This window comes from Saccopteryx leptura, chromosome 5 (assembly GCF_036850995.1).
Source record: "Saccopteryx leptura isolate mSacLep1 chromosome 5, mSacLep1_pri_phased_curated, whole genome shotgun sequence".
Taxonomy (NCBI): Eukaryota; Metazoa; Chordata; class Mammalia; order Chiroptera; family Emballonuridae; genus Saccopteryx; species Saccopteryx leptura.
Window position 1 is genome coordinate 55,212,266 of NC_089507.1, and position 26,403 is coordinate 55,238,668.

Sequence of the window (26,403 nt, forward strand, 5' to 3'; positions counted from 1 at the left end):
TTTTACTAGCAGTGTCAAAGAATAATTTAAAAACTTGATTTTCCTTAATCACTTTACCTTCCATTTTGAATGTGATTTCTAAAGAAATGAAACAGTTAAAACTTACAGGTTTTGTTATTTTCTTGTTCTTTTTGCCTGAATCCCTAACCTTGCCCACAAAGCCTCAAGATGTAGGTAAGAAATTTACTTGTGTATCAGCTAAGGAATGACTAAGTTGGGATAATTTCTGTGTTTTTTTTTTAACTTGTATTCTTCCAATTTCATTTTTCATTTTTATTTTTCTCTCCTTCACCCCTGCTAGTTTCTATGTGCTGATCAGATATCCTGAACTATCCCAGATTTTGTGTTTTGGTGGTCATATTACCCATTCTATAGACAGAGACAGTTATCACGCCCAGCAAATGGTCACCAGTCTTATGTCAGTATAAAAAAGTTTTACTAGAAGATAGAATTTGGATTTGAAAATACTCCTATTTGTTGCAAATGTGTATAGTGTGTGGTAACAGTGGAACACTAGATTTGAGTTGGAATTCTTCTGGAACCTTTAGTTGTTCAATATATCTTCCAACTGGGTAGAAAACACCTTTTGCTTATGCAGGACTGTGCTTCCTGCAACTGTACAGTTTATAAATCTCCCTAAGCCTGGGGTAGGGGGTGGAAGGATTGAGCAAAGAAGACCAAAAAAGAGAAAGAGAGAGAGAGAGAAAACTCATGTACATGGAAACAGTGCGGTGACTGCTGGGGTAGGGGAGAAGGTAGGGGAGGGTATGGAGGAATAAATGGTGATGGAGGGAGACATGAGTTGGGGGTGAGCACACAGTATGGTGTACAGAAGATGTGTTGTAGAATTGTGCACCTGAAACCTTATAATTTTGTTAACCAGTGTTATCTCAATAAATTCAATTAAAAATAAATTTCTTCCAAGTCCTATACATCCCCTGCTTGCAAGCCTGGCCAAGGCAATGTCAGTCTGGAGGAAAAGGGGACTTTTATATTTCTTCTACCCAAATGGGGAGTATTTTGTCCTTCATCTTATCAGAGGAGGTGTCTTTTTGTAATCTCTCTGGCCTGGAAAGAGCATCTATTTGTAACTTGCACAAAGGCAACATAAGTGTCATGTCATGGTGTCCCTGAAGATGAAGAATGTGTCTTACTCAATCTGATAGCCCACAGTACCTGCAAGGGAGACCCAGTCACAGTGCTTGAACAAGAGAAGTCACTCTGCAGTTTTCCTTCTCAGTTGCCCCTTTTAACAACCTGTTAAAAATTCTACTGATTTTTGTCTCTGATATATTTTGCATCTACATTTTTCTTTGCATTTCCTTTGTTCTACCAAAATCCATGTCTTGCTGACTTCTTTTTTTTTTTTTTAATAAATTTTTATTAATGATAATGGGATGACATTAATAAATCAGGGTACATATATTCAAAGAAAACATATCTAGGTTATTTTGTCATTAAATTATGTTGCATACCCCTCGCCCAAAGTCAGATTGTCCTCCGCCTCCCTCTATCTAGTTCTCTGTGCCCCTCCCCCTCCCCCTAACTCTCTCCCTCCCTCCCTCCCATGTCCTCCCTCCCCCCACTCCTGGTAACCACCACACTCTTGTCCATGTCTCTTAGTCTCGTTTTTATATTCCACCAATGTATGGAATCATGTAGTTCTTGTTTTTTTCTGATTTACTTATTTCACTTCGTATAATGTTATCAAGATCCCACCATTTTGCTGTAAATGATCCGATGTCATCATTTCTTATGGCTGAGTAGTATTCCATAGTGTATATGTGCCACATCTTCTTTATCCAGTCATCTATTGATGGGCTTTTTGGTTGTTTCCATGTCCTGGCCACTGTGAACAATGCTGCAATAAACAGGGGGCTGCATGTGTCTTTACGTATCAATGTTTCTGAGTTTTTGGGATATATACCCAGTAGAGGGATTGCTGGGTCATAAGGTAGTTCTATTTTCAGTTTTTTGAGGAACCACCATACTTTCTTTCATAATGGTTGTACTACTTTGCATTCCCACCAACAGTGTATGAGGGTTCCTTTTTCTCCACAGCCTCTCCAACATTTGCTATTACCTGTCTTGCTAATAACAGCTAATCGAACAGGTGTGAGGTGGTATCTCATTGCCGTTTTGATTTGCATTTCTCTAATAGCTAAAGAAGATGAGCATCTTTTCATATATCTGTTGGCCATTTGTATTTGTTCCTGGGAGAAGTGTCTATTCATATCCTCTTCCCATTTTTTTATTGGATTGTTTGTTTGTTTGTTGTTGAGTTTTATGAGTTCTTTGTATATTTTGGATATTAGGCCCTTATCTGAGCTGTTGTTTGAAAATATCATTTCCCATTTAGTTGGCTTTCTGTTTATTTTGTTATCAGTTTCTCTTGCTGAGCAAAAACTTCTTAGTCTGATGTAGTCCCATTCATTTATTTTTGCCTTCACTTTTCTTGCCTGTGGAGTCAAATTCATAAAATGCTCTTTAAAACCCAGGTCCATGAGTTGAGTACCTATGTCTTCTTCTATGTACTTAATTGTTTCAGGTCTTATGTTTAGATCTTTGATCCATTTTGAGTTAATTTTTGTACAGGGGGAGAGACTGTAGTCCAGTTTCATTCTTTTGCATGTGGCTTTCCAGTTTTCCCAGCACCATTTATTGAAGAGGCTTTCTTTTCTCCATTGTGCGTTGTTGGCCCCTTTATCAAAAATTATTTGACCATATATATGTGGTTTTATTTCTGGACTTTCTATTCTGTTCCATTGGTCTGATTGTCTATTTTTCTGCCAATACCATGCTGTTTTGATTGTCGTGGCCCTATAATATAGTTTGAAGTCAGGTATTGAAATGCCCCCAGCTTCATTCTTTTTCTTTAGGATTGCTTTGGCTATTCGGGGTTTTTTATAGTTCCATATAAATCTGATGATTTTTTGCTCTATTTCTTTAAAAAATGTCATTGGAAGTTTGATGGGAATTGCATTAAATTTGTATATTGCTTTGGGTAATATAGCCATCTTGATTATATTTATTCTTCCTAGCCAAGAACAAGGTATATTCTTCCATCTCATTATATCTTTTTCGATTTCCCTTAACAATGGTTTATAGTTTTCATTATATAAGTCCTTTACATTCTTTGTTATGTTTATTCCTAAGTATTTTATTTTTTTTGTTGCAATCGTGAAGGGGATTATTCTTTTGAGTTCCTTCTCAGTTGTTTCATTGTTGGCATATAGAAAGGCTATTGACTTCTGTATGTTAATTTTGTATCCTGTGACCTTACTGTATTGGCTTATTGTTTCTAGTAGTCTTTTTGTGGATTCTTTGGGGTTTTCGATGTATAGGATCATATCATCTGCAAAAAGTGATACCTTTACTTCTTCTTTTCCGATATGGATGCCTTTTATTTCTTTGTCTTGTCTGATTGCTCTGGCTAGAACCTCTAGTACCACATTAAATAGGAGTGGAGAGAGTGGACAACCCTGTCTTGTTCCTGATTTAAGGGGGAAAGCCTTCAGTTTAGTGTCATTTAATATGATGTTAGCTGATGGTTTATCATATATGGCCTTTATCATGTTGAGATATTTTCCTTCTATACCCATTTTGTTGAGAGTCTTAAACATAAAATTGTGTTGTATTTTATCAAAAGCCTTTTCTGCGTCTATTGATAAGATCATGTAGTTTTTGTTCTTTGTTTTGTTGATATGGTGTATTACGTTAACCGTTTTACGTATGTTGAACCATCCTTGAGATTCTGGGATGAATCCCACTTGATCATGATGTATTATTTTTTTAATATGTTGTTGTATTCGATTTGCTAGTATTTTGTTTAGTATTTTAGCATCTGTATTCATTAGAGATATTGGTCTGTAGTTTTCTTTTTTTGTGCCCTCCTTGCCTGGTTTTGGTATGAGGGTTATGTTGGCCTCATAAAATGTGTTTGGAAGTATTGCTTCTTCTTCAATTTTTTTGAAGACTTTGAGTAGAATAGGAACCAAGTCTTCTCTGAATGTTTGATAAAATTCGCTTGTATAGCCGTCAGGGCCTGGACTTTTATTTTTGGGGAGGTTTTTAATGGTTTTTTCTATTTCTTCTCTACTGATAGGTCTGTTTAGGCTTTCTGCTTCTTCTTGACTCAGTCTAGGAAGGTTGTATTGTTCTAGGAATTTATCCATTTCTTCTAGGTTGTTGAATTTAGTGGCATAAAGTTTTTCATAGTATTCTACAATAATTCTTTGTATATCTACGGTGTCCGTGGTGATTTCTCCTCTTTCATTTTGGATTTTGTTTATATGAGTTCTTTCTCTTTTTTCCTTGGTAAGTCTTGCCAAGGGTTTGTCAATTTTGTTGATCTTTTCAAAGAACCAGCTCCTTGTTCTATTAATTTTTTCTACAGTTTTTCTGTTCTCTAATTCATTTATTTCTGCTCTGATTTTTATTATCTCCTTTCTTCGGCTGGTTTTGGGTTGTCTTTGTTCTTCTTTTTCTAGTTCCTTAAGGTGGGAAGTTAAGTGGTTCACTTGGGCTCTCTCTTGTTTGTTCATATATGCCTGAAGTGATATGAACTTCCCTCTTATCACTGCTTTTGCTGCATCCCATAGATTCTGATATGTCGTATTGTCATTTTCATTTGTCTGTATATATCTTTTGATCTCTGCACTTATTTCTTCTTTGACCCATTCATTTTTTAAAAGTATGTTGTTTAGTTTCCACATTTTTGTGGGATTTTTTTTCCTCTTTTTTGCAGTTGAATTTAGTTTCAAGGCTTTATGATCAGAAAATATGCTTGGCACAACTTCAATTTTTCTGAATTTGCTGATGTTGTTTTTGTGGCCCAACATATGGTCAATTCTTGAGAATGATCCATGTACACTGGAGAAAAATGTATACTCAGTCACTTTGGGATGAAATGTCCTGTAGATGTCTATCATATCCAGGTGTTCTAGTGTTTTGTTTAAGGCCACTATGTCTTTGTTGATTCTCTGTTTGGATGACCGATCTAGAGCCGTCAGCGGTGTATTGAGGTCTCCAAGTATGATTATGTTTTTGTCAGTTTTTGTTTTAAGATCAATAAGTAGCTGTCTTATATATTTTTGTGCTCCTTGGTTTGGTGCATATATATTAAGAATTGTTATGTCTTCTTGATTCAGTGTCCCCTTAGCCATTATGAAATGGCCATTTTTGTCTCTGAGTACTTTTCCTGTCTTGTAGTCAGCATTATCCGATATGAGTATTGCTACACCTGCTTTTTTTTGGATGTTATTTGCTTGGAGTATTGTTTTCCAGCCTTTCACTTTGAATTTGTTTTTATCCTTGTTACTTAGATGAGTTTCCTGTAGGCAGCATACAGTTGGATTTTCTTTTTTAATCCATTCTGCTACTCTGTGCCTTTTTATTGGTGAGTTTAATCCGTTTACATTTAGTGTAATTATTGATACTTGTGAGTTCCCTATTGCCATTTTATATCTTGCTTTCTGTTAGTTTTGTGTCTTGTTTGATCCTTCTCTTTCGTTTTTCTATCTTTTGTTTTTATTTGGTTGTATTCCATACATCTTTCCTCTGTTGCTATCTTTTTTATCTCATGTGCTTCTGTGGTGGTTTTTTCAATGGTGGTTACTTTTGAGTAATGAAAAGGGTCCCTACCCTGTTCATTGTAGCGAACTATTTTGTGAGTACTTTTGCACTCCATCGTCCTTTGCTACTGTTAATCTCCATCTTCTCCCCCTCTTTCTTTTTGTTGTTGTCACAGTTTAAATTTGGTTTTATTGTGTTCTTCTTGGAGCTTTTACTTGTGGCTCTGTTTTTTTTTGTTCTTTGTATCTGATTGGAGAACCCCCTTTAGTAATTCCTGGAGCATTTCTTACTCCCTATTTCCTTCGGGGTTTGGTTATATATTTAGCCAATTTTTCACTCGACCATACCTTTGGGTGTATTGCGAAGCATCTGGAGGCTCCAAGTATAGGTTTTCTGTTTCTGGTTGAAGATCTTGTTGAGTTTTGGGGGAGATTTATCGGAATCACTTCCTACCCCGCCATTACTCTCGCTGACTTCTTAATTAAACAATTGCAAATGTCTCCTGATAGGTTTCTGCTTTTTTCCATCCATTCATCCATTCTTACATCGCTCTATTTGACAAATAGTTTTTTTTTATTTATCAGGCACTGTGGAAATCTCAACATATTAGATATACTACTACCTTGCTGGTATTTCTTAGCATATAAAAATAATCATTTTATATAAACATTTCATTGGTTCTTTATGGCTTCTAATTGAAACCCAAACTCTCAGTTTTCCTTGCAAGACCCCCATAATCTGAACACACATCCTTCTTATCTCAGGTTCCACTATACTTCTTTTTGACCCAAATTCTCATCATAGTGGATTAACTGACTTTCCCTAAAAATATCCCAAGATTTTTCAACTTTGCGCTTTTACTTACATTGTTCTATCCACCTAGAATAATGAGGCTCTTTATATTTCTGTTAGTTGAAACCTTGAACATTTCTTCAGATTCAACTCATATGCCATCTCCTCCTATGTTCCATATCTAGTCTTCACCCAGGGATCACAAAGCATTCCTGTCAGATACTTACCTACATTGTTTGAGAATGTCTATACATTTCACTTTTTATTTTTCAATTACAGCTTACATTTAATACTATTTCTATTAGTTTCACATATACAGCATAGTGGGAGTAAGAAATACAAATTAGAAGTTAAAAACAATCATGAGGATATAAAGTACAACATATGGATGGACTGTAATCAATAATATTGAAATAACTATGTATGGTGCTGTGTGGGAACTGGAAATATTGGGGGGAAATATGATACTTTGTAAAGTACAGTATATGGTTGTCTAACCTCTATGATGTCATATACATTTTAAATTGGATTAGAGATAATCAGATTTCTGAGTCATTTGCACTGTGATAGGACTTAGGAAGCTGAGGTCCAAGGGAGATGTCTTAGTCATCATTGATTGCTGCATAATGTGTAGCACAAACTTTGCAAAAGTAAGGACTCCGTATAAGTAGTCTATATGGATAAATGTAAATGTTCTCAAATAATGCTCATTGGGAGGGAATCAATGATCTGAGATTAGTCCAGAGATCACCTAAATACATGTGTCCAGCCAGCACTGGAAACTACACTGAGCACCAGCATGCACAGCAGCTCTTGCTTGGTTCTGTTGTAGCATTACATCACCTATCAGTTTAACTTCACATTACTTTCATGGTCATACATGGTAAATACTTAACATGGAGATGGTGTTTGTATTTGATATTTGTGGCTGGGGAGCCATCAATAACAAATCTAAAGTGTAGTCAGTTTGAGATTAATTCAAGTCAATTCAACTTAATGAATACATTTTGTGCACGTCATCAGCTGTGATTAAGATCCTATATTTGGTTCACATGACTTATTTCCTTCTTGTTAAATATATCAAATTATTTTCTACCATTAGTTCTCTACTTTATACTTTATAAATTTAGACATCTTTATAGATATTTATTGGCAAAATGTTAAAATACCAGGCTATATAATAATTTAAATATCTTTGATTTTCAGATAATTTTGGTACCACCCAGAAATTTATAGAGCAGAATCTTGGATATATGTGAGTTTCTCTAAACTCTTTTTGATGATGGTGGTGTTTATCATAATCTTACCTGATATATCCCAGAATGGTTAGTGCTTCTCAAAAAGAATTTAATTTAAATGAAACTATATTTAAAAAAAGTAAATACAGTATTAATCAACATATTCAAGTGAGTAAATTGAATTGTCAGGAAGTTGTACAATTTATAGCCTCACATTTTGATAATTTCCTGAGGCTAGTCCATAAGTGAATATTCCTATGAGTTTGTTGGATATATCTGGAAATTCTGCAGGTAATCATTGTATACTCTGTGTGGACTGTTTCAGAACCATCATTACCTTTGCTCAATATATTCAGGAGGCATCCTTTGAGGAAGTAGAAATGTTGGCAAAATCCATGACGGAATATAAAGATGAATGCTTGGCCAACACGACACTTCCTATGTGTTCAAAATTTCCTGTAAGTAAATTGTTTGCATTTTTTACACAAACAAATTTATTTGTCAACACCGAGCAAATTTGAGAATTTTTGATTTGAAAATCTAGAAAGAGAGATACTCTGTGCCCCTCGTTTTTATTTTGCCTGGCTTCCGTATTTAGGATAAGGTAGTTTCCTAGGAGAGATGCAATTCTGTATTATGATGCACAAGAGTATTTGTCCATGACCTTTCAGTCCATGCCATATGTATAAAGGCATAGGACAGCCATAAGCCTGGCAGAGTACACAGAAGTACAGTTCCTCTCCTTAGCTGCCTCCCTCAATATCTACTCTATCACACCTTCTTTTCTTGGTCTTTCCCACATAGCCACCACATACATCTTCAGAAAAATATTACTGAACACCACTACTAAGCACTTTACCAGCACATCCACACTTTGACCTTGTCACCTTAGGAGAGTAGGGAAAAGTTTTTATGTAAGGGAAATATAAGCAGCAAAGAAAAAGTAAGAGGTTAAAGAGCCTCAGGATGGGAGAAAGTTTCCCAAAGTATGGAATGGTCGCCAAGGGTGTGCGTCAAGATGCTCTGTTGCTAATATTGGGAAAATTGCAATCTTTTCCCAAAAGGTGCTACTTGCTAAGCATTGTATCATCTGAGAAGGTTGAGGAAATTTACAATGAACAAAAAGTGTCTTTTACTTCTCTGTTGTTCAGAATGACGTTTTCCTGGAAAAAATATGTGCTATGGAGGGGCTTCCGCAAAAGCATAATTTTTTCACACTGCTGCAGTAAGACTGACTTTGAAAGAAGACTCTGCTTCTTCCGCAATAAGAAAGCTGATGTAGGATTTCTGCCTCCTCTCCCTACTTTGGATCCTGAAGTGAAATGTGAGGCTTATAAAAATAACAGTGGATCTTTTCTAAGCAAGTACGTTTAATTTTAATAGAAAAACAATCTACTTGAAGAATTATTCTTATGCTAAGGAATACCTAATATCTATTTGAAAAGAACATAGTGTTTTTCACTGAGTAAGTAATTCATTCAGTATTATTGTGGTCAGATTCTGTGTCCGGTGTTGAGAATACCAACATTAATGAGATATAAAACTTGCTTTCAAAATCCTTTCATTAACGATGTGTATTTTCTAACATGATAAGCCTCAGAATAGAAGTGTGTCTATAGTGACAAATTGCTAGTGGAGGAAATAATATTGATTTCTCAAAGGGAAGGTGCAGCTTTTATAGAGGGTAAACATGAAATTAATAAATGTTTAGCAAAACTCTGTTTTCAGTAGTACGTTAATAGCAGAATCTGAGACCTTGTCTGGAAGCTGATGTACTCATTGAAACCTAAATCACAAGTCTATTTGAACATAAGTGAAGATGGTCCCTGAATCTCAGATAGAGTGTGTCTAGGTAGCTGCTCTTTAAACATGGAGGAGAGAGCTGCTGACCTTCTGGCGCATGGGGAGGGAAGGACAAGAACCATATCCCAGTGTTGAGGGTGAGAACTGCGACCATCATTCTTATTTTGGAGTTGGCAATTGAGTGATAAGACTCTAAAAGACTTTTACTGTTTTCTTTCTTTTCCGTTTTCTTCCTCTCCCTTATCTACTGTTTCTTCATTTCTTTTTTCTTTCCCTCCTTCCCCTCCTTCTCAACCTTCTTCTTCTTTTATAGTTATATCTATGAAGTTTCCAGAAGGAACCCCTTTGTTTTCGCCCCAACACTCCTAACAGTTACAGGTCGTTTTGAGGAAATGACTAAAATGTGTTGCGAGGCAAAAGACAAAGCTAACTGCTTTCGTGCAAAGGTGGGTTTTATGCTTATTTAATGGATAAGGATAAGGAGTCACCCAACACAGCAGATACTTATTGAAATTTATAGAAAAAGAGTTGTTTTCCACTTACAATCATTCTCTTTTTACTTTTACTTGTTTTAAACCCATTGGCCACCTGCTGCTGATCTAAAAGTTTTTATTGCCTGAGACCCTTAAAAGACTATTACCCATTTCCAGGGTCTCTCTCTGGCTTTGTCTTCCTTGTGAACTGAAAAAAAAAAAACCCTAGTGAATAAATATTCAGGGTTAAATTTGACATTTTATCTTCCATCATTGACAAATCTTCTTTTTGGCTTACCATGAAATGGAATTATCAAGTAGAGATGAGGAAGCTCACAGCTGTATGACTACCTTTCCCACCAAGTGCAATTCAACTACCAGAAAGACTGGCCCCACTTTTATAATGTGCCATAAATGCATGTTTCTTCTGATATATAAATTGACTACAATAAAAATTCCAAGTTTTGGTATTGTTTGGTTGACATGTAGTTAAGAAATAAGAGAAAAGTGGAATTTTGCTCTCTCTTCAACAGAATTTTCTCTTTCTCTTTCAGGCATTCCATGTCGTACAATATTTAAAAGCATTGTCTTCTTATCAAAAAAATGTCTGTGGGGCACTTTGGAAATTTGGACCGCAAGTTTTAAAATCTATGTGAGTTTTAGAATATGTGTATTTGCCTCTACATGTATTTTCTTGTCTGTGTTCCATTGTTGTATTTTTTATTTATATTCTCCTCAGTTCCTCAGTCTATGTGGATAGCTCAGGACCAGGACATAATGTCTGGGTGAGAAAAGGCATGGGAGGTGGGGAAGCCCAGAGAGAAAGAGGGCTACTGCTGAGATATCTTTTGGTTAGTTGAGAATCTGAATTAGTTTGGGAATTCCCAATTAGAAAAGAATTTCTCCAAGTACTTTAATATAACAAATCTATCCGTCTTTGACCTTAATGACTAAGATAAATTTTATCTCAATTGCTCACCCTAATCAATCAGTAACAGTGCTAGTGAAATGTTTTGAGAAAAATTCTGAGATTTCAAATAGATCAGCAGAAAAGAGCTCCATGATGGATTACCTATCCTGGCCATGGGTTCACAACAAGAGGTAGAGGTCTTTACGGGATGTGCTTTGCTATAAAAATTATGGAAGAGAACACATTTTTTTTGTATTTTTCTGAAGCTGGAACGGGGAGAGACAGTCAGACAGACTCCCGCATGCGCCCGACCAGGATCCACCTGGCACGCCCACCAGGGGCGCTCCATCGCGACCAGAGCCACTCTAGCGCCTGGGGCAGAGGCCAAGGAGCCATCCCCAGCGCCCGGGCCATCCCTGCTCCAATGGAGCCTTGGCTGCGGGAGGGGAAGAGAGAGACAGAGAGGAAGGAGAGGGGGAGGGGTGGAGAAGCAAACGGGCACCTCCCCTGTGTGCCCTGGCCGGGAATCGAACCCGGGACCTCCGCACGCCAGGCCGACGCTCCACCACTGAGCCAACTGGCCAGGGCTGAGAACACATTTTTCAGACCTTTTTTCCCTAGTCCTGACTTAGGATTCAAACTATCAACCCAGGATTTTCAAAGTGATCATGCAGGATATGCAATGTATTAACAGCTATTTGGTAAAGACATCTGTGACAAAACAAGGGTACTAATGCTTTTTGCAGCTACTTACACTGTAACATCAAATAACTTTCTCTTGTCCTACCTGCTCTTCAAGTTGTTTTAGTGGTGTGTCAATTCTCTTTCCAGATACATTGCTATACTTAGTCAAAAATTCCCCAAGATTGAATTTAAGGAACTTACCTCCCTCCTAGAAGAAGTTTCTTCCAAGTATAATGTGTGCTGTGAAGGGGATGCTGTGCAGTGCATTCGTGGCAGGGTAAATATTCTCTACAACCAACTATAATGGTGATTTGACTCCATTTTTTATTAGGAAGTTGCACTAATGCATGGTTACTTTACCACAATGAAATGAGAATGCAAATAGATTATTAAATAATACATAAAATAAATAAATAATACATGTAAATAATAAAATAAATAAAACATAAAATAAATATACTAAAAAGTAAAATGTTAACAGATAAGCCCAAATAAAACTTTGGGGTTTTCTTAATACATGAGATCGTTTTTAGATTATTCAGCAGACTTTATTTCATATGACTTAATGTTCTTGATATAAGACTTCAAAAATTTTGAATTTGTGAATATTTATTTAGGCTAGATTGAAGTATTCTTTAATATAGCAAAACCTCTTTTAGAGATTAGAAATGAATAGTAAAGCTCAGAGAATAATTTGTTCCCATTATGTTTTTAAGAGCTGCTTTCTCTGAGTTTCCTCAGGTTATTTAGAAATAGTTTTTCTGAATAAGTGGATATGTTAAATAACTTTTACTCTATTTTTAAAATTGTTCTTTAAAGGTGTATACTGTAAATATATTGACCTAGTTCAAGTTGTTTATATGTGCAAGGTAACCAATTTCATTAACAATTATCTGATGTTGTAGTTGAAAAGTTAATTTTTTCTTAGTGATTTTTAATTATTTTTCCCATTTTAAACTTACAGTGAAAAAATGTGCTAATTAAATAACTTAGATTTTAGAAAATGAAAATATGTATATTTATTTCAAGCAATGGATAACAGATGTCCCCCAAAATATTTTGTTCCTAACCAAACTCCAATTAAAAGCACCATCACTACTATTTATTTTTGTATTGTTTATGTATAGCAATATGGTTTTTAATAGTACATACAATGTACTGAATTAGAATAAAATTGAAGATTTTTTTATAGAGTTTGAAGCTGAGAGAAAGAGATTCTATTATATCCTTAATATCTTCTTTGATGCCTTTATAGAGAAATAAGAGGAATTGAATTGTAGTTTATTCAAAATAAAAATGAATTCCAGACAATAAGATATGTGTTGCCTTGGATGATAATGGCCTTGGGTGAGATGTGTATAGTATATGTTTGCAAAGACTGGCTCTCTGTGGTTTATTGAAAACTTGGTGCCAACTCCCATTACACTTTTTATCTCAACCCAGAGTTTCATTCCATTCTTCACCCTCAGCGCACAGCAGAAAAAGATTCTAGGTGGGAGAAACAGCTTGAGCAAAGTCAGAAGGGCCTGGAATAGCCTGGTGTTTTGATGGAACTCAATGTAGTTCATGTGGAGATGGAGCATAGAGTAAGAAGAATGCGTAGCCTCATTCTGAGAGTCTACAGAAGAAACTAGGGGCCAGATCAGCTTTTTAAAAATTATCCAACTAATATGTAAATAAGATAACTTCACCCTCTATCTTATTCTCACAACTTTATGTGGAGATCAGGATGAGGGGTAGGAGAAGGGATAGGGTAATATTTTTTATTTTGTACATTGTTTGATAATTTGAACAGCTTCTAATTAATAATATCCATTGGAAAATGACAACAATGAGTAGAGTAACTTCTTATATTTCAGAAGTCTTTATCTTGTAGTTGCTGTAAGTGGTCCATATGCTTACCATTCTTTCTTTTACTTATCAAATATTTATTGAGTTTCTACTATGTTCTTGGCAATGTAGTTTCAGGCCACAAGAGAAGAAATCTAGGAATATAGACATTGAGGTAACATGTTTTTGGTGGACCTCATTGAAGCAAAAGAAAACTCATGGGAAGGAAGCAATATGTAGAATTTAAAATGCCAGTATATCAAGAAAGGAGGAGTAAAGTATTTAAAAGATGAATCTTTAACAATAAATGTAAATTTATAAAAAGTCTATTTTTCATAGTTTATCATCTAATATCTTGAATAATAAAGCTTGTTTTAATATAAAACTTTATATGTATTAAATTAATACAAAATTTAAATAAATTTTGTACATCAAAATGAAGCAATTTCAGATTTCATGGTTGGCTTTGCATTCCATTATGAAGGAAAATCCAGCCCTAGCAAAATTGTGAAAATAAATTCATTTCTCATTCTTACTTGGAACAGAGCCAAGTTATGAGCCATATTTGTTCAAAACAAGATTTCATTTCCAACAAAATTAAACAATGCTGTGAAAAGACAATACCAGAGCGTGGCGAGTGCATAATTTATTCAAATAAAGATGACAGACCAAAGGATCTTTCTCTGAGAGAAGCAAAATTTACGGAAAGTGAAAATGTGTGTGAAGAACGAAATGCTGACCAAGATATCTTCATGGCTGAGTAATATAACTCTATATTGAAATTTATAAGGCAAACAGAAACTTATGACTTGGCCTATCTTGGCTAACTTGAGTAGAAGAAGTGGGAACCATGTAAATCATTGGGTATTACATAATTTAAAAACAAATCATGGTTATAGATTATGTAGTTTTTCAGAACTTAGAAAATGCAAGTTATTATAGTTATGGCTAACATTTATTAAGTACCTCCTATGTCCCAGAAAATAGGTCAAATGCTTTATATAGATTATCTATTTCAATTCTTAAGAGGTCATGTAAAAAAAAGTAATTTCTCCCAATTTTTTAGATGAGCAAGCAGAGAAGCTGAGTAACTGTTCAAAGTTCACAGCTAAAAAATGACAAAGGGTTTGACCTTAGAAATTTTGACCTAAGAGGCTGTAGGCTTAACTACCATGCTATGTCACTCTATAGCTGTTCAGGGGAAGATTAGTAGTCTTAGAACCAAAGGAATAAAATTCGAATCCTAGTTGAGTCACTGAGACAAGTTAACTTCTCTGTGTTTTAATTCATCATATATAAAATTCATGGACTATTCATTCATTCACTCAAAGTTTATTGGTAATGCAATATAATCCAGGAACTTTCCCAGCTTAGACAGGGTTTCTATACCCAGTAAGCTTTCATGGATAGGGAGTGTAATGTGAGAGAGAAAAACATGTATAAATGAGAGCAGAAAATGTTCTTTTCTTTCTGATAGCACTATGTGTTAAGTAATGTGAGGGCAAAGGAGGAAGTGGTCAATTTTACCTGGAGCCTTACCAAAGGCTTGATTAGGAGGAAGTTCTTGAGGAAATTTTGGTACTCGAGACAGAGGCAGTAGAGCATGGGTCAAAGTGTATATGTGGCTATGAGAAGATTATCAGCAGTGACAGACAGGGTAGTGAGAGGCATAAAGGTCAGATCACACAGGCATGCTAAGTAACAAGATGCCGCTGTAGGGTTTTCACTGAAGAATAAGGAAGGACAAAATCACATTTGTTTTTTAGAAATTTCATCTGGAATGAATTCCAGTATGGGGCTTAGGTGGTTGGGTAAGTAGTTTTCAGATTCAATGAGATGGGAAGTATGGGTGAAGAAGCAGGTTTTGGGGGTAAAATAGTATGTTTGGATCTACACACATTGATTTTGGGATGCTTGTAAAATACTATTGGGATTGTCATGAGACAATTTTATATAACAACCTGGAGCTCTGGAAGGAGGCCTAGACTAAAGATTAAGTCTATTGAATACTTACCAAATTTTAAGTGTTTCTCATTCACTAACAAGTTTAATTTTAAGACGGTTGATTACCGTCTGAAGTCAGAACATGTTTATTATTTTCATTTTATAAGCAAGAAAACTGAAGCACAGAGGTTAAATAACTTGTGCCAAAGTCACAGAGCAAATATATGGTAAAACCAGGATTCAAATGCAAGCAGTCTGACTCCAGACTCCTGTTCTTATACTCACTGTGATCTATTGCTTCTCACAAGTCATTGATACTAGGTCAAATTAAAGTAAACCAAATGATAGGTGGAATGCATTCCATTTGAACCTGGCACATGTGCTTACCAAATGAAAGCAATTTTTATCATCATCATCATTATCATCATCTCATCATCATCGCTATTACAACATAGATAGTGTTTGAAGTGTGGGGTGAAATGATAGAGCAACAATGAGCATGTTAAGTCAGAAACAGAGTTTTAAGGAGCAGTCTTTATTGATGTGAATGTTTGATGCAGGACCTCAACAGATCTGCCAAGCTAGCGTAGGGTTCCCAGGGTTTTTGTTCGCTACATTTTGGTGCTGCAGTTTAGGTGTAATTTTATTCTTGAGGAAAGGTCCATGAGTTACTTCAGACATTGAGAGGAGCCTTTTCATTCTCTGAAGGTTAAACACCTCGACGTTAAGGCATGGGGATATATTCTGCAAAAGGGACTGAGAAAGTAGATGGAGAAGAAAGAGAGACGATGTTAGAAAAACTAAGATCAGTCAAGACAGTCAAAGGCTGCAAAACAAAAAGGTTAAAAAGAGTTCCCTAGACTTCAAAGGCTCTTGTGAGGTATTGCTCTCACAAAACATGGAAGAACATTTGGATTTATTTTGAATTGATAAGATTCTTTTATGGAGAAGATTATAAACACCTAAACGCACAGCTGTGGTACTCAGAGAAAAGCTTTTTATTATTTTTTAAATTTTTATTTTTTATTATGTGGGAGATGAGGAGGCAGAGACAGACTCCTGATAGCTCCCCGATGGGGATTAATCTGGCAAGCCCTCTATGGGGGCAATGTTCTGCCCATAGGGCTTGCTCTGCTTGGCAACAGGCAACTTGCTGCAACCAAGCCATGGTTGAGAGAGAGAGAGAGAGAGAGAAGAGGAGGGGTGGAGAAGCAGATGGTACCTCTTCTGTGTGTCCTGACAGGGAATTGAACCTGGGACATCCACATGTTGGGCCCATGCTCTGCTTTAACAGAGAAGAGTCTTAAGAAGAGAGTTGTATAGTTTAAAAAAGGATGGAGTAGGCATCCCATGGAACCTAGGTTCAATTTCCATACTTCCGTTAAGAGCAAGGTGCTCAACTGTCAGGGACTTAATTTCCTCAGTTATAAAACAGTCGTTATCTTGAGGACTAAGCAAATCTAAATGAGAAAGTATTTATAGGGGCCAGGAAGCGTATCTTGATCTCTTACCTCCAAAGGTTGTCCAGTGTCTTACCACCTGCTTGAGCGTCAGTGCTAGCCTCTCTGCTCTCCCTTTCCCACTTTCTCCCCAAATCACACCCACCTATATATGCCCTTAGGGCTTCTCACTAAGGCCATGGAAACCACTGCCAATAATTTAGAGCTGCAGGGGTGATGACTTCCATATTTAACAAGTGACAGGATGACATAATGGACAAAACTTGCTCCACAATCTCTCACCAAGGCAGTACCGGGAGTGGGGAGAAAGACCTATTTTCACCGTCTCAAGTTATAAGTCTGAATGCATTTTCCCGGCAGAGTTATACTGGATACGCCTTTCCTAAAGTTTTGGTGGTATGATGTACTGTTTCTGATGCTTTATGGATTAAGTCATCATATTCATTCTAAATAACTCTAGCAATGCTATACTCTAAGTAGTAACATCATTAGTTTAAAATATAATATAAAGGAGAGTCTAGGTAAAAAGATTGCTTGTAGTCAAAATGCCCTCTTAAATCACTCCCTGACCAAACCAGAGGAGCATTTGAGGGCAGACTCAGAATTAACTCTGACCAAACTAAAAGATAGCAGGATTTGGTGCTTCGCTCTTTCTCTAAGTTGTAATATACAAAATATTTTACACATCACAGGTTTCTTTACGAATACTCAAGGAGACATCCAGAACTGTCAACTCCAGAGCTTTTAAGAATTGCTCGAGTGTATGACGATCTCCTGAAAGAGTGTTGCAACACAGAAAACCCTCCAGACTGTTACAGGGATGCGGTAAGTTCCATCCTGTAAGCTCAGAGAAATAAACAAGAAAATAAGTCAACAAAACAAACACAAAAAAATTGATACAAAGTTTTACTTTAGTCTAGGGGGTGGAAATGTGATTGACCAGTCTGAGTTTACTTTAAATTCAATGCAAACTAACCACTGGGAAGACCAAAATCCTTAGTTTGGGTTCTGCATAATAATTTAAACTACTAATCTTGTGTGTTGATGCAAAAAACTGTTCCCATTAAACGTTTATATTTTTTTATGCACTCTGCATTTCATTGAGCCATATTGGGTATTTTTATGATTGTAAAAGTAATAAATGATTATGAAAGGTGATTCAAAAAGTACCAGAGTTACAAAAAATAAAAATTTTCTAATTCCATCACCCAAAAATAGCTATAATTAACATTTTTATCTTTTCAGTGAAAATATGCACATACGTACATGTATATGTTCAAAAATAAGATTGGAATAATATTTCTTTTTTTTTTCAGAGACAGAGAAAGAATCAGAGAGAGGGATAGATAGGGACAGACAGACAGGAACAGAGAGAGATGAGAAGCATCAATCATCAGTTTTTCGTTGCGACACTTTAGTTGTTCATTGCTTGCTTTCTCATATTTGCCTTGACCACGGTCCTTCAGTAGAACGAGTAGCCCCTTGCTCAAGCCAGCAACCTTGGGTCCAGGCTGGTGAGCTTTGCTCAAGCCAGTTGAGCCCTTGCTCAAGCTGGTGACCTTGGGGTCTCGAACCTGGGTCTTCTACTTCCCAGTCCGATGCTCTATCCACTGTGCCACTGCCTGGTCAGGCTGGAATAATATTTCTTAAGGAATTTTTAGATACCTTTTTTATTTAGTGTCATAGTCAACTTCTTATCATTAAATGGACTTCAAAATGTACTTTAGTTTAAATAATAGTATACCATAATAATAATTCATTTAAGTGATTTTCTACTGTGTTGAGCATTCTGGATGTTTAGTTAGGTTGTTTTTATTTTCTATATGACCCTGAAATATCTCTTCATTCATTCATATTAATATTTGTTGTTAATTATTTTCTTAAATAGATTATGAGAAGGAAAATTATTAGGTCAAAATATATAGACTTAAAAAAACATTTAATACAAATGGCCAAGTTAATTTCTAGACTATTTTTACCATCATATAGTCCTATAACAAAGTATGAAAATGCTCATTTTACTCCTACCTTCACCAGCATTGCACATGGAGATTAACTTTACTAGTTTTATATGGAAACAATAAGCATGTTTTAAGCAAACACTTTTTAAAAATGAAATTTAAACTTTTTCCATGTAACTTTAGATATAATAGCTAGAAGTTTTCTATAAACAATTTGTTTATGTCTGTTACTCATTTTCCAATTGAAATTGGTGTTTTTAATATCAATTCATATATACCTCTTATGTATTATAGAAATGTCTTGACATTTCTGATTTCTCATTTATGTGATATGCATTGCTTTTGATTTATTTAAAAAATTTCTTCCACCTGCCTTAAAAAACCAGTTTACACACATTCATATTTGAGCAAGAAAGTAAGAAGACTGGAGTTTCAGTAAAATTCTGCTGCTGTCCTTAATGAGGAGGTTTTCTGATCCTTAAATGAATCATACCACTATAAAACAACTTATTTTTTACACGGAGACACCATTTGTCCGCAACATCCGCCGCTCTGGTGTCTGCTCAGAAGGTGTCCAAGTTCATGTCTCATGAGAAAGAGAGTTTGCCAAATATTTGAAGACAATTATTAGAGGTTTTGATTTCCAATTCTTAATAATAAAAAATGGCATAAAATAAAAGTAAATGGGATTTAAAATATTATGTAGCAATGCTTACTATCTGGGTAATTCTAGGCAACTCACTACTTCACAAGGCCAATTTCCTTTATGTAAAAACAGCTACTAAACAACTGCTCTAGCCACTTCAAAGTGAGACTTGAATATGATGATTGTCACCATAAGATTAAAATTATACTGTACTTTGTAAACTGGAAGGCTTCAAAAAATATATACAAAATAATGATTCTGAAAAATTTGGACTTCCATATTTAATCAAAAACATTTATTTATAATTGATGAGATTCATAATTTTACACAGAGAGATAAAGCAAACTACCCTCAATTTAGTGAGTAATGTATAATAATGATAGAAAAAATGTAAATAAAAAAGCTATTTGACAAGTGAAAGTGAGGGAGGTTGATGGTTAAAGTTTAGATAAAAATATTCATAAATGTGATTGCTCTTATTTTCAGGAAAGCAAATTCAGTGAGACAACTGATAAAAGCCTCAAAATAGTGCAACAAGAATGTGAATATTTACAGAATTTGGGAATGGATGACTTGAAATACCAGTAAGTTGTTTGCACAAGTAGGTTAACACTTGTTATCAAGATAAAATAAAGAGAGCTACCAACTATCAATATTTTAGCTCAGTCATTCAGCTCTGGTAAATTCATAAACTCTGGGAAAGAATAAAGCCATAAAAGTCAACATACATTGAGCTGCTATATTAAGCCCTTACTAGGAAGGAGGCTAGAAATTAAAGAAATATAAGATCCTGGAAAAATTGATTCTATAATGCTTTAGTTTTTGTTTGAACTTGCCTTTCTTATTCCCAACCAAGAATTTCTGGACTTTTTTCCCATTTAGGGATGAGGATTAGGGTGAAACAAACTTTAGGTTGTTACAATTTCCAAAGGAAAGAATGGTTTGCCCAAGATTCAAGTCCATCTTACTGAGTTTATAGAAATAAGTCTGGATTTGCTCAACACTTTATTATTTATTTTTTAGTGCTCTCCTGAGCATTCATGAGTAATATGCATTTTATTCTGGATTTCCTTAATTAATTACCTTACTAATATAGCATGTGTTGAAACCAAACATCTTCAAATCAAAACAAAATACAGTTTAAAAATACGATTTAATTATTTCTGCAATCTAGTTGTTTGCTGAAGAGTCACTCAGCCAATTAAAGATCTTAGTTTCCTTTATTTTAGATTATCCTTTTCCAATATGCATTAATTAAATTCTCTCTTTGAGATATTTATTACCTATGCAAGAAATTTCAAGCAAATTTTTACATAATAGCCAAGATATTTGCTGCCAAGGAGCTCCTAATCTCACAGGTAAAATAGGACGAACAAATCTGAGAGTTTTTGAGATCACCATGAAATTAGAAGGAAGTAAAAATATAGAAATCTTGGAGGCAGGGTGATGGACAACAGGGAATGAAGAGACAGTTCTCTACCTTCTTATGACACAGCTGAGGCTCCCATTGTCCTTACATTGATTGTAGCTTTAAAGGGATAAGACTTCAGGTAGTTAGACAAGGGACAATGGGTATCTGCTTCATTCAGAACCAAACCGACAAATGTCCTTTCAGCTACTTTATCAAACTCACAAAGATAGCCCCTCAGCTCTCCACTGATGAAGTGATCTTTCTTGGCGAGGAAATGGTGACAGCTCTGACCACCTGCTGCACACTGAGTGAGGAGTTTGCCTGCGTTGATAATTTGGTGAGCATGTACCCGACTATTCTTAAAGAATTTATTTTTATACCCTTATTGCTTTATAGCAATTAATCTGTCTTCCTCTCGTCATTGTTTTCAACATTGTTAAGTAAAGAATGTCAAGCTTCTTTTTGGATCAGTGAATCAAAATCTTAAGAAGATAAAGAGAATGTCTTAAATATTTTCTTGGAGCTTCTAAATCATCTTTTTTACTTCTGCTTATTTATATTAGAAGTAATTTGTTAGGGCTAATGTTTTAGGAATCAAAATGATGTTTTAGGATCAGATAGAAACCTTTATAATTTTAAGTAACATTGCAAATTCTCCCTCTTGCCCCACCAGGTCAGTAAGGGGATTGCTGCTTCCCACCCAAATGCAAGTTGAGAGTTATTTCTTTGGGGCTGGAGTGAACAGTATCCTGAGAGATATCTCAGGTCAGGAATAAATCTAAGGGCCACAGTATTTGGCTGCCACATTCATTTAGCTGTTTGCAGGTAGCAACTATATACAAATGTTTGTATATGGTGACTAGAAATTAATCTCTAGGTATTTAAATTGCTATGGCTCAAAATTTTGTTATATGTAATGCCGCTTAGGACTCCAGCTTCTACTTTTCTTTGTGAACAATGCCATATTAATAAGTGCATTGGGTTTTCTAAGCAAACAGTAAACTTAGGACAATCTATTCACCTAGCCATATTTCAAAACTCCATTCAAATTTTAAGGTCCTATCTGAATTCCAACTTTCATTGGTACAGGTGGATTTAGTTCTTGGAGAGATATGTGGAGTAAATGAAAACCGAACCATCAACCCTGCTGTGGACCACTGTTGTAAAACCAGCTTTGCCTTTAGAAGGCTCTGCTTTGCGGCCTTGGAAGCCGATAAAACATATGTGCCTCTATCTGCCTCTCAAAGTTTATTTAACTTTCACATAGACTTATGTCAGGCTCACCATGAGGAGCTCCAGAGAAAGAAAGACAGGTACTAACATTCTTTTCCATTCATCATTTTCTGCAGCATGAAGACACAAGATTTGTCGCAATGGGGATGTGATTTGGGGGCTACAATCTTGTTTCTTCCATCAAATTATCCTGTCTCTCTAACTCAGAAAACCACCAAAGCCTCTTTAAAATGTTTTTTTCCTGGCCCTGGCTGGTTGGCACAGTGGTAGAGCATCGCCCTGGTGTGCAGAAGTCCTGGGTTCGATTCCTGGCCAGGGCACACAGGAGAGGCGCCCATCTGCTTCTCCACCCCTCCCCCTCTCCTTCCTCTGTCTCTCTCTTCCCCTCCCGCAGCCGAGGCTCCATTGGAGCAAAAGATGGCCGGGGCGCTGGGGATGGCTCCTTGGCCTCTGCCCCAGGCGCTAGAGTGGCTCTGGTCGCGACAGGGCGACCCCCTCCCCTCCCCCGATGGGCAGAGCATCGCCCCCTGGTGGGCGTGCCGGGTGGATCCCGGTGGGGCGCATGCGGGAGTCTGTCTGACTGTCTTCCCGTTTCCAGCTTCAGAAAAATACAAAAAAAAAAAGGTTTTTTCCCCATTTATTTGAGAGGGAGAGAGGAAGAATATGTGGGGGAGAGAGACAGAGAAAGAGAGAGAGAAAGAGAGAGAGAGAGAGAGAGAGACAGAGAGAGAGAGAGAGAGAGAAGCATCAATTTGTTATTCTAGTTATTTATTCCATTTAGTTGTGCACTAATTGGTTTCTTCTGGTATATGCCCTGATTGGTGGTCAAACACGTGACCTCAGTGTACCAGGAGGCTCTGTCCACTGAACCATCTGGCCAGGGCTGGAAAACACCAGAGCCTGTTGATTGAATTGTTTATATGTGAAAAACTTAGTTAGCCTTTTTCTTGCTAAGGATGTAGAGTGTCCAGTAGACTGATTTGAAGAAGTGAGTTAAAGTAGCCAGCAGAAAGGCTCATAGATAGGATTAAAATGAATAAGATTTTCTTGAGAGAATCTTCCTAGATGTCTGCCCCGAGAATTTCAGTGTTTGAAGAAAAAAGAGATTCAAAAGAGACCGGAATTTTATTTTTATTTTTTAAGGCAATATTATCACTGCCAAGGAATAAGACCTATTTTTTTTTTTTTTAGATTTAGACAGTGTCTGTATCAAGTGGAGTGGGAAAAAATTTTCTAGAAAGATCAAAGGAAGTTACATATTCTATAATACTGTGATAATTCATACCTCATATATGTTCATTTTTTTATACTATCTTGTTTCTAGTTGCATAACCCTACAAAATCCATCCCATAGGTGTAAGAGGAAAATTTCAAGAGACCCTTTCAAAAGTGGAATCTTTTAACTTTTTTTAGTCACCCAAATTAAGACTCCCCAAGATATGTGAAACTGTAACAGGCATTTTGGAGAAAAGAAGCTTAAAAAAGAAATATTTAATTAATTCTCTTCGGCATACTTGGGTCACAGGTTTCTTGTCAACTTAGTGAAGCTAAAGCCTGAGCTCACAGACGAGGAGCTGCGGTCATCGTTTACAGGGTTCAGTAACGTGGTGGACAAATGCTGCAAAGTGGAGGCGCCCGAAGCTTGCTTCAGTGAAGAGGTAGTTATATTTATTTCCCACTGAAATTCTGCTGGTATTTCCCGTCAAATAAAATACAACAAAACTCCTCACAGGATCCTGCTTCTTCCCCGCAATGCTTCTGAGGCTGATGCTTGAGAGTACAATTGCTACACAGCTGTTATGCAGCCTGTCTTTAATAGGGTTTTGGCATTGTCTCCTTGGTGACAACGTGGTATAAGAAAAGGTGTCAGGAAACCCTGGGCTCTGATGCTACCAGTCTTGGCCATGAATTTAAACTGAACTGCAGTTCACTATCTGTAAATGAGGATGGTGATCATTGCCCCTGAAATATACCTTTGGTTCATTTCTGCTTTGAATTGCCCATTATTTTAATAAAACAAATAGTCAAACTGACTTGAGGAGGAAATTGATCAGCTTCAAGGGGAGAGGAGAATAAAGGATATTTGTATGTGAAGTCTCTTAGGGGGCAGCTGTCTCACCTTCCTGTGCCTTGTCACAACATCCCTAGGTTGAGAATACACATGTGTGAAGTAAGGAAGTGGGAGGTACGCATAGCTGAGGGAGAGGGGAGAGAGGACACGTGTCTTGCTTGTTCTCACTCCCAGGACTGGAGTCTGTGATGAACTCACTGTAGTGTTCCAGGGTCCTCAGGGACCTGTGAAGATTAGCCCCGGTGTATGGCTCCTTGGAAGTACCTCTTCCCATTTTCCAACATTCTTTTTGGCAGTTTCATTCCTAGCAACATCCACTCCACTCCAGACTCCCTCCTGAGTCATGCACACACGTGTTCTTTGTGCACACTCAATGCTTCACGCATACTCACAGGTACACGCCCTCACACACCGCTTCATTATGGTTGAGAGCCCTCTACTTTTCCAACTGAGAGCTTAATCTGTAAGAAATTTTTTTTGGAACAAATCGTTAGTTTTTAAAAAAATATGCTTAATGTAATTAGAGGCCTTAATCAATATCTAGCACTTACCTGATTGACTGTGTACCTGAGGCCACGTAAAGGGATGGATACATTTGCTGGTGGTTCATAAAAGGCTTGATGTGTCTGAACTCAAGTTCACTTGAAGAAAGAGTATTTACTTCTCCCTGTACAATATATGAATAGCTTAGTTTTTCTTTCCAAAATTCAAGGCAACATGTCCCTCTAAATTTAAATCAGGTCTTAAATTTTAATTTCTATATATTATTTGTTTATTTATTTATTTGTTTGTTTGTTTATTTATTTATTTATTTATTTATTTTTTTCTCTCTCAGGGTCCAAAATTGGCAGCCAAAAGCCAGGCTTCCTGAGAAACATAAAGTAAAAACCACCACAGGTAATCCTTTCTATCTTAGTCCAATGCCAGATATATTTATAGCTGCTTTGGTCACCATGGTTTTTCCCCTCGTGTGCTTCAAAGTCTATTTCTGGTTCATCCCACATGCCTTGTACCCAGCAGACCCCAAATTTGATTCTGTGACATTTCCTGTAACTCTTTGTGGGCTGACACTACTGCATAGCTGGCACTTCTTACTGTTCAAGCAGTTTTCAAACAGCCCAAAGACACGCTCTCCTCTGCCTCTCTGCTGTTGCACTCAACTCTAGACCAGAAAGGGAGGCAATTGAATGTCTGAATATTGATACAGAGAGGAAGGGTTAGGATGACAGACATGCTTCATTAAGCTTGTTCTAAGAGTCTTGCTGCAGCATTTACATAAAAGCAATGTTTGCAACTTCAAAAAGATACATCAAAGATTCTTTCTCTTTCAATTTAGGTAAGGCTCATATACAAACTTTAGGAACAAGATGTTGTGTAGACATAGCAATGATGTTCAATGCCTGGGTGGAGAGATCTGGACCACCACAGAGAGTAGGTTTCTATGTACAAGAGACAAAACATAGTTACCATTAACTATTTTTATATACAGGAGTTTCAATCACCCAAATGATACTATTTCGTACTCCTTTGCTGCATACTATTTTTTCTTCCCAGGTTGTGGAGAAAATGAGGAAGACCAGCTTACCTATTTACTTCCAGATACCCTGTGGTAAATTTCATTCTCTGAAAAGAACACAGGAAAAAGATTCTTCTGGAACCTTTACCTGAAATTGTGTTATTGCAGCAAGCAATAAACAACAAAATTATACAGCTATTTCTTAAAGACTGATAGCAAAATAAAACAACCACGATTTATTTACCCCATCAGCATCTCTGGCTTACTGGCTAAATCTATTCTGTGGAAGGCGGGACTCGAAATAGCATTTGCATGGGCAGAATCCCTACAGATCCTGTTCTTGCTGCTACTGGGAAGAAAGGCAGTTGAGGGCGTCTACATTGCTACCACTGTTACTACTGCTACTACCACTAGCTGGCCATGAATATTCCCATGTACCAAACACTATCCTAGGTACTTTTCATGCATTATCTCATTTAATCTTAATAATGCTATCAAATAGACAGTATTTCTATTCCCATTTTACAAACAGGGAATCTGGTACTTGCAGAAGTCAACTGATTTGTTCAGTGTCATATGACTAACAAATTGGCAGAACTGTGGTTTGCCTCTAATTCCAGAAGAATATTCTTAACCCCTGTACACACTATCTCTTAGGTATGACCATGTGGAGTGCCTTATAAAACATGTATTTAGAGAGAAGGAAGAGTGACAGTGACTCTTCTGCCCCTCCATTCTAAGCCAAAATTGTTGTTATGTTGGAGATGTGAGTGCATGGCAGTGATGTCTAAGGAGAGGAAGTAGGAGGAGCTGGGAAGCCAAGAAATGAAGGTTGGTTATGGCCTCAGGGTCTGATC

The 26,403-nt window shown here is 36.6% G+C and overlaps 1 protein-coding gene across 1 annotated transcript; it reads left to right on the forward strand.

The window, feature by feature from the left end:
- AFM (afamin) lies at positions 1-25,794 on the forward strand. Its single transcript, XM_066386084.1, is given in 16 exon segments — positions 1-174; positions 7,573-7,621; positions 7,930-8,062; positions 8,756-8,812; positions 8,814-8,968; positions 9,721-9,853; positions 10,435-10,532; positions 11,622-11,751; positions 13,850-14,064; positions 17,401-17,533; positions 19,802-19,899; positions 20,931-21,063; positions 21,816-22,039; positions 23,485-23,617; positions 24,866-24,927; positions 25,585-25,794. Coding segments are annotated over 15 exon segments (1,815 nt in total). The 5' UTR covers positions 1-86; the 3' UTR covers positions 24,902-24,927; positions 25,585-25,794.
- The last annotated feature ends 609 nt before the right edge of the window (positions 25,795-26,403 follow it).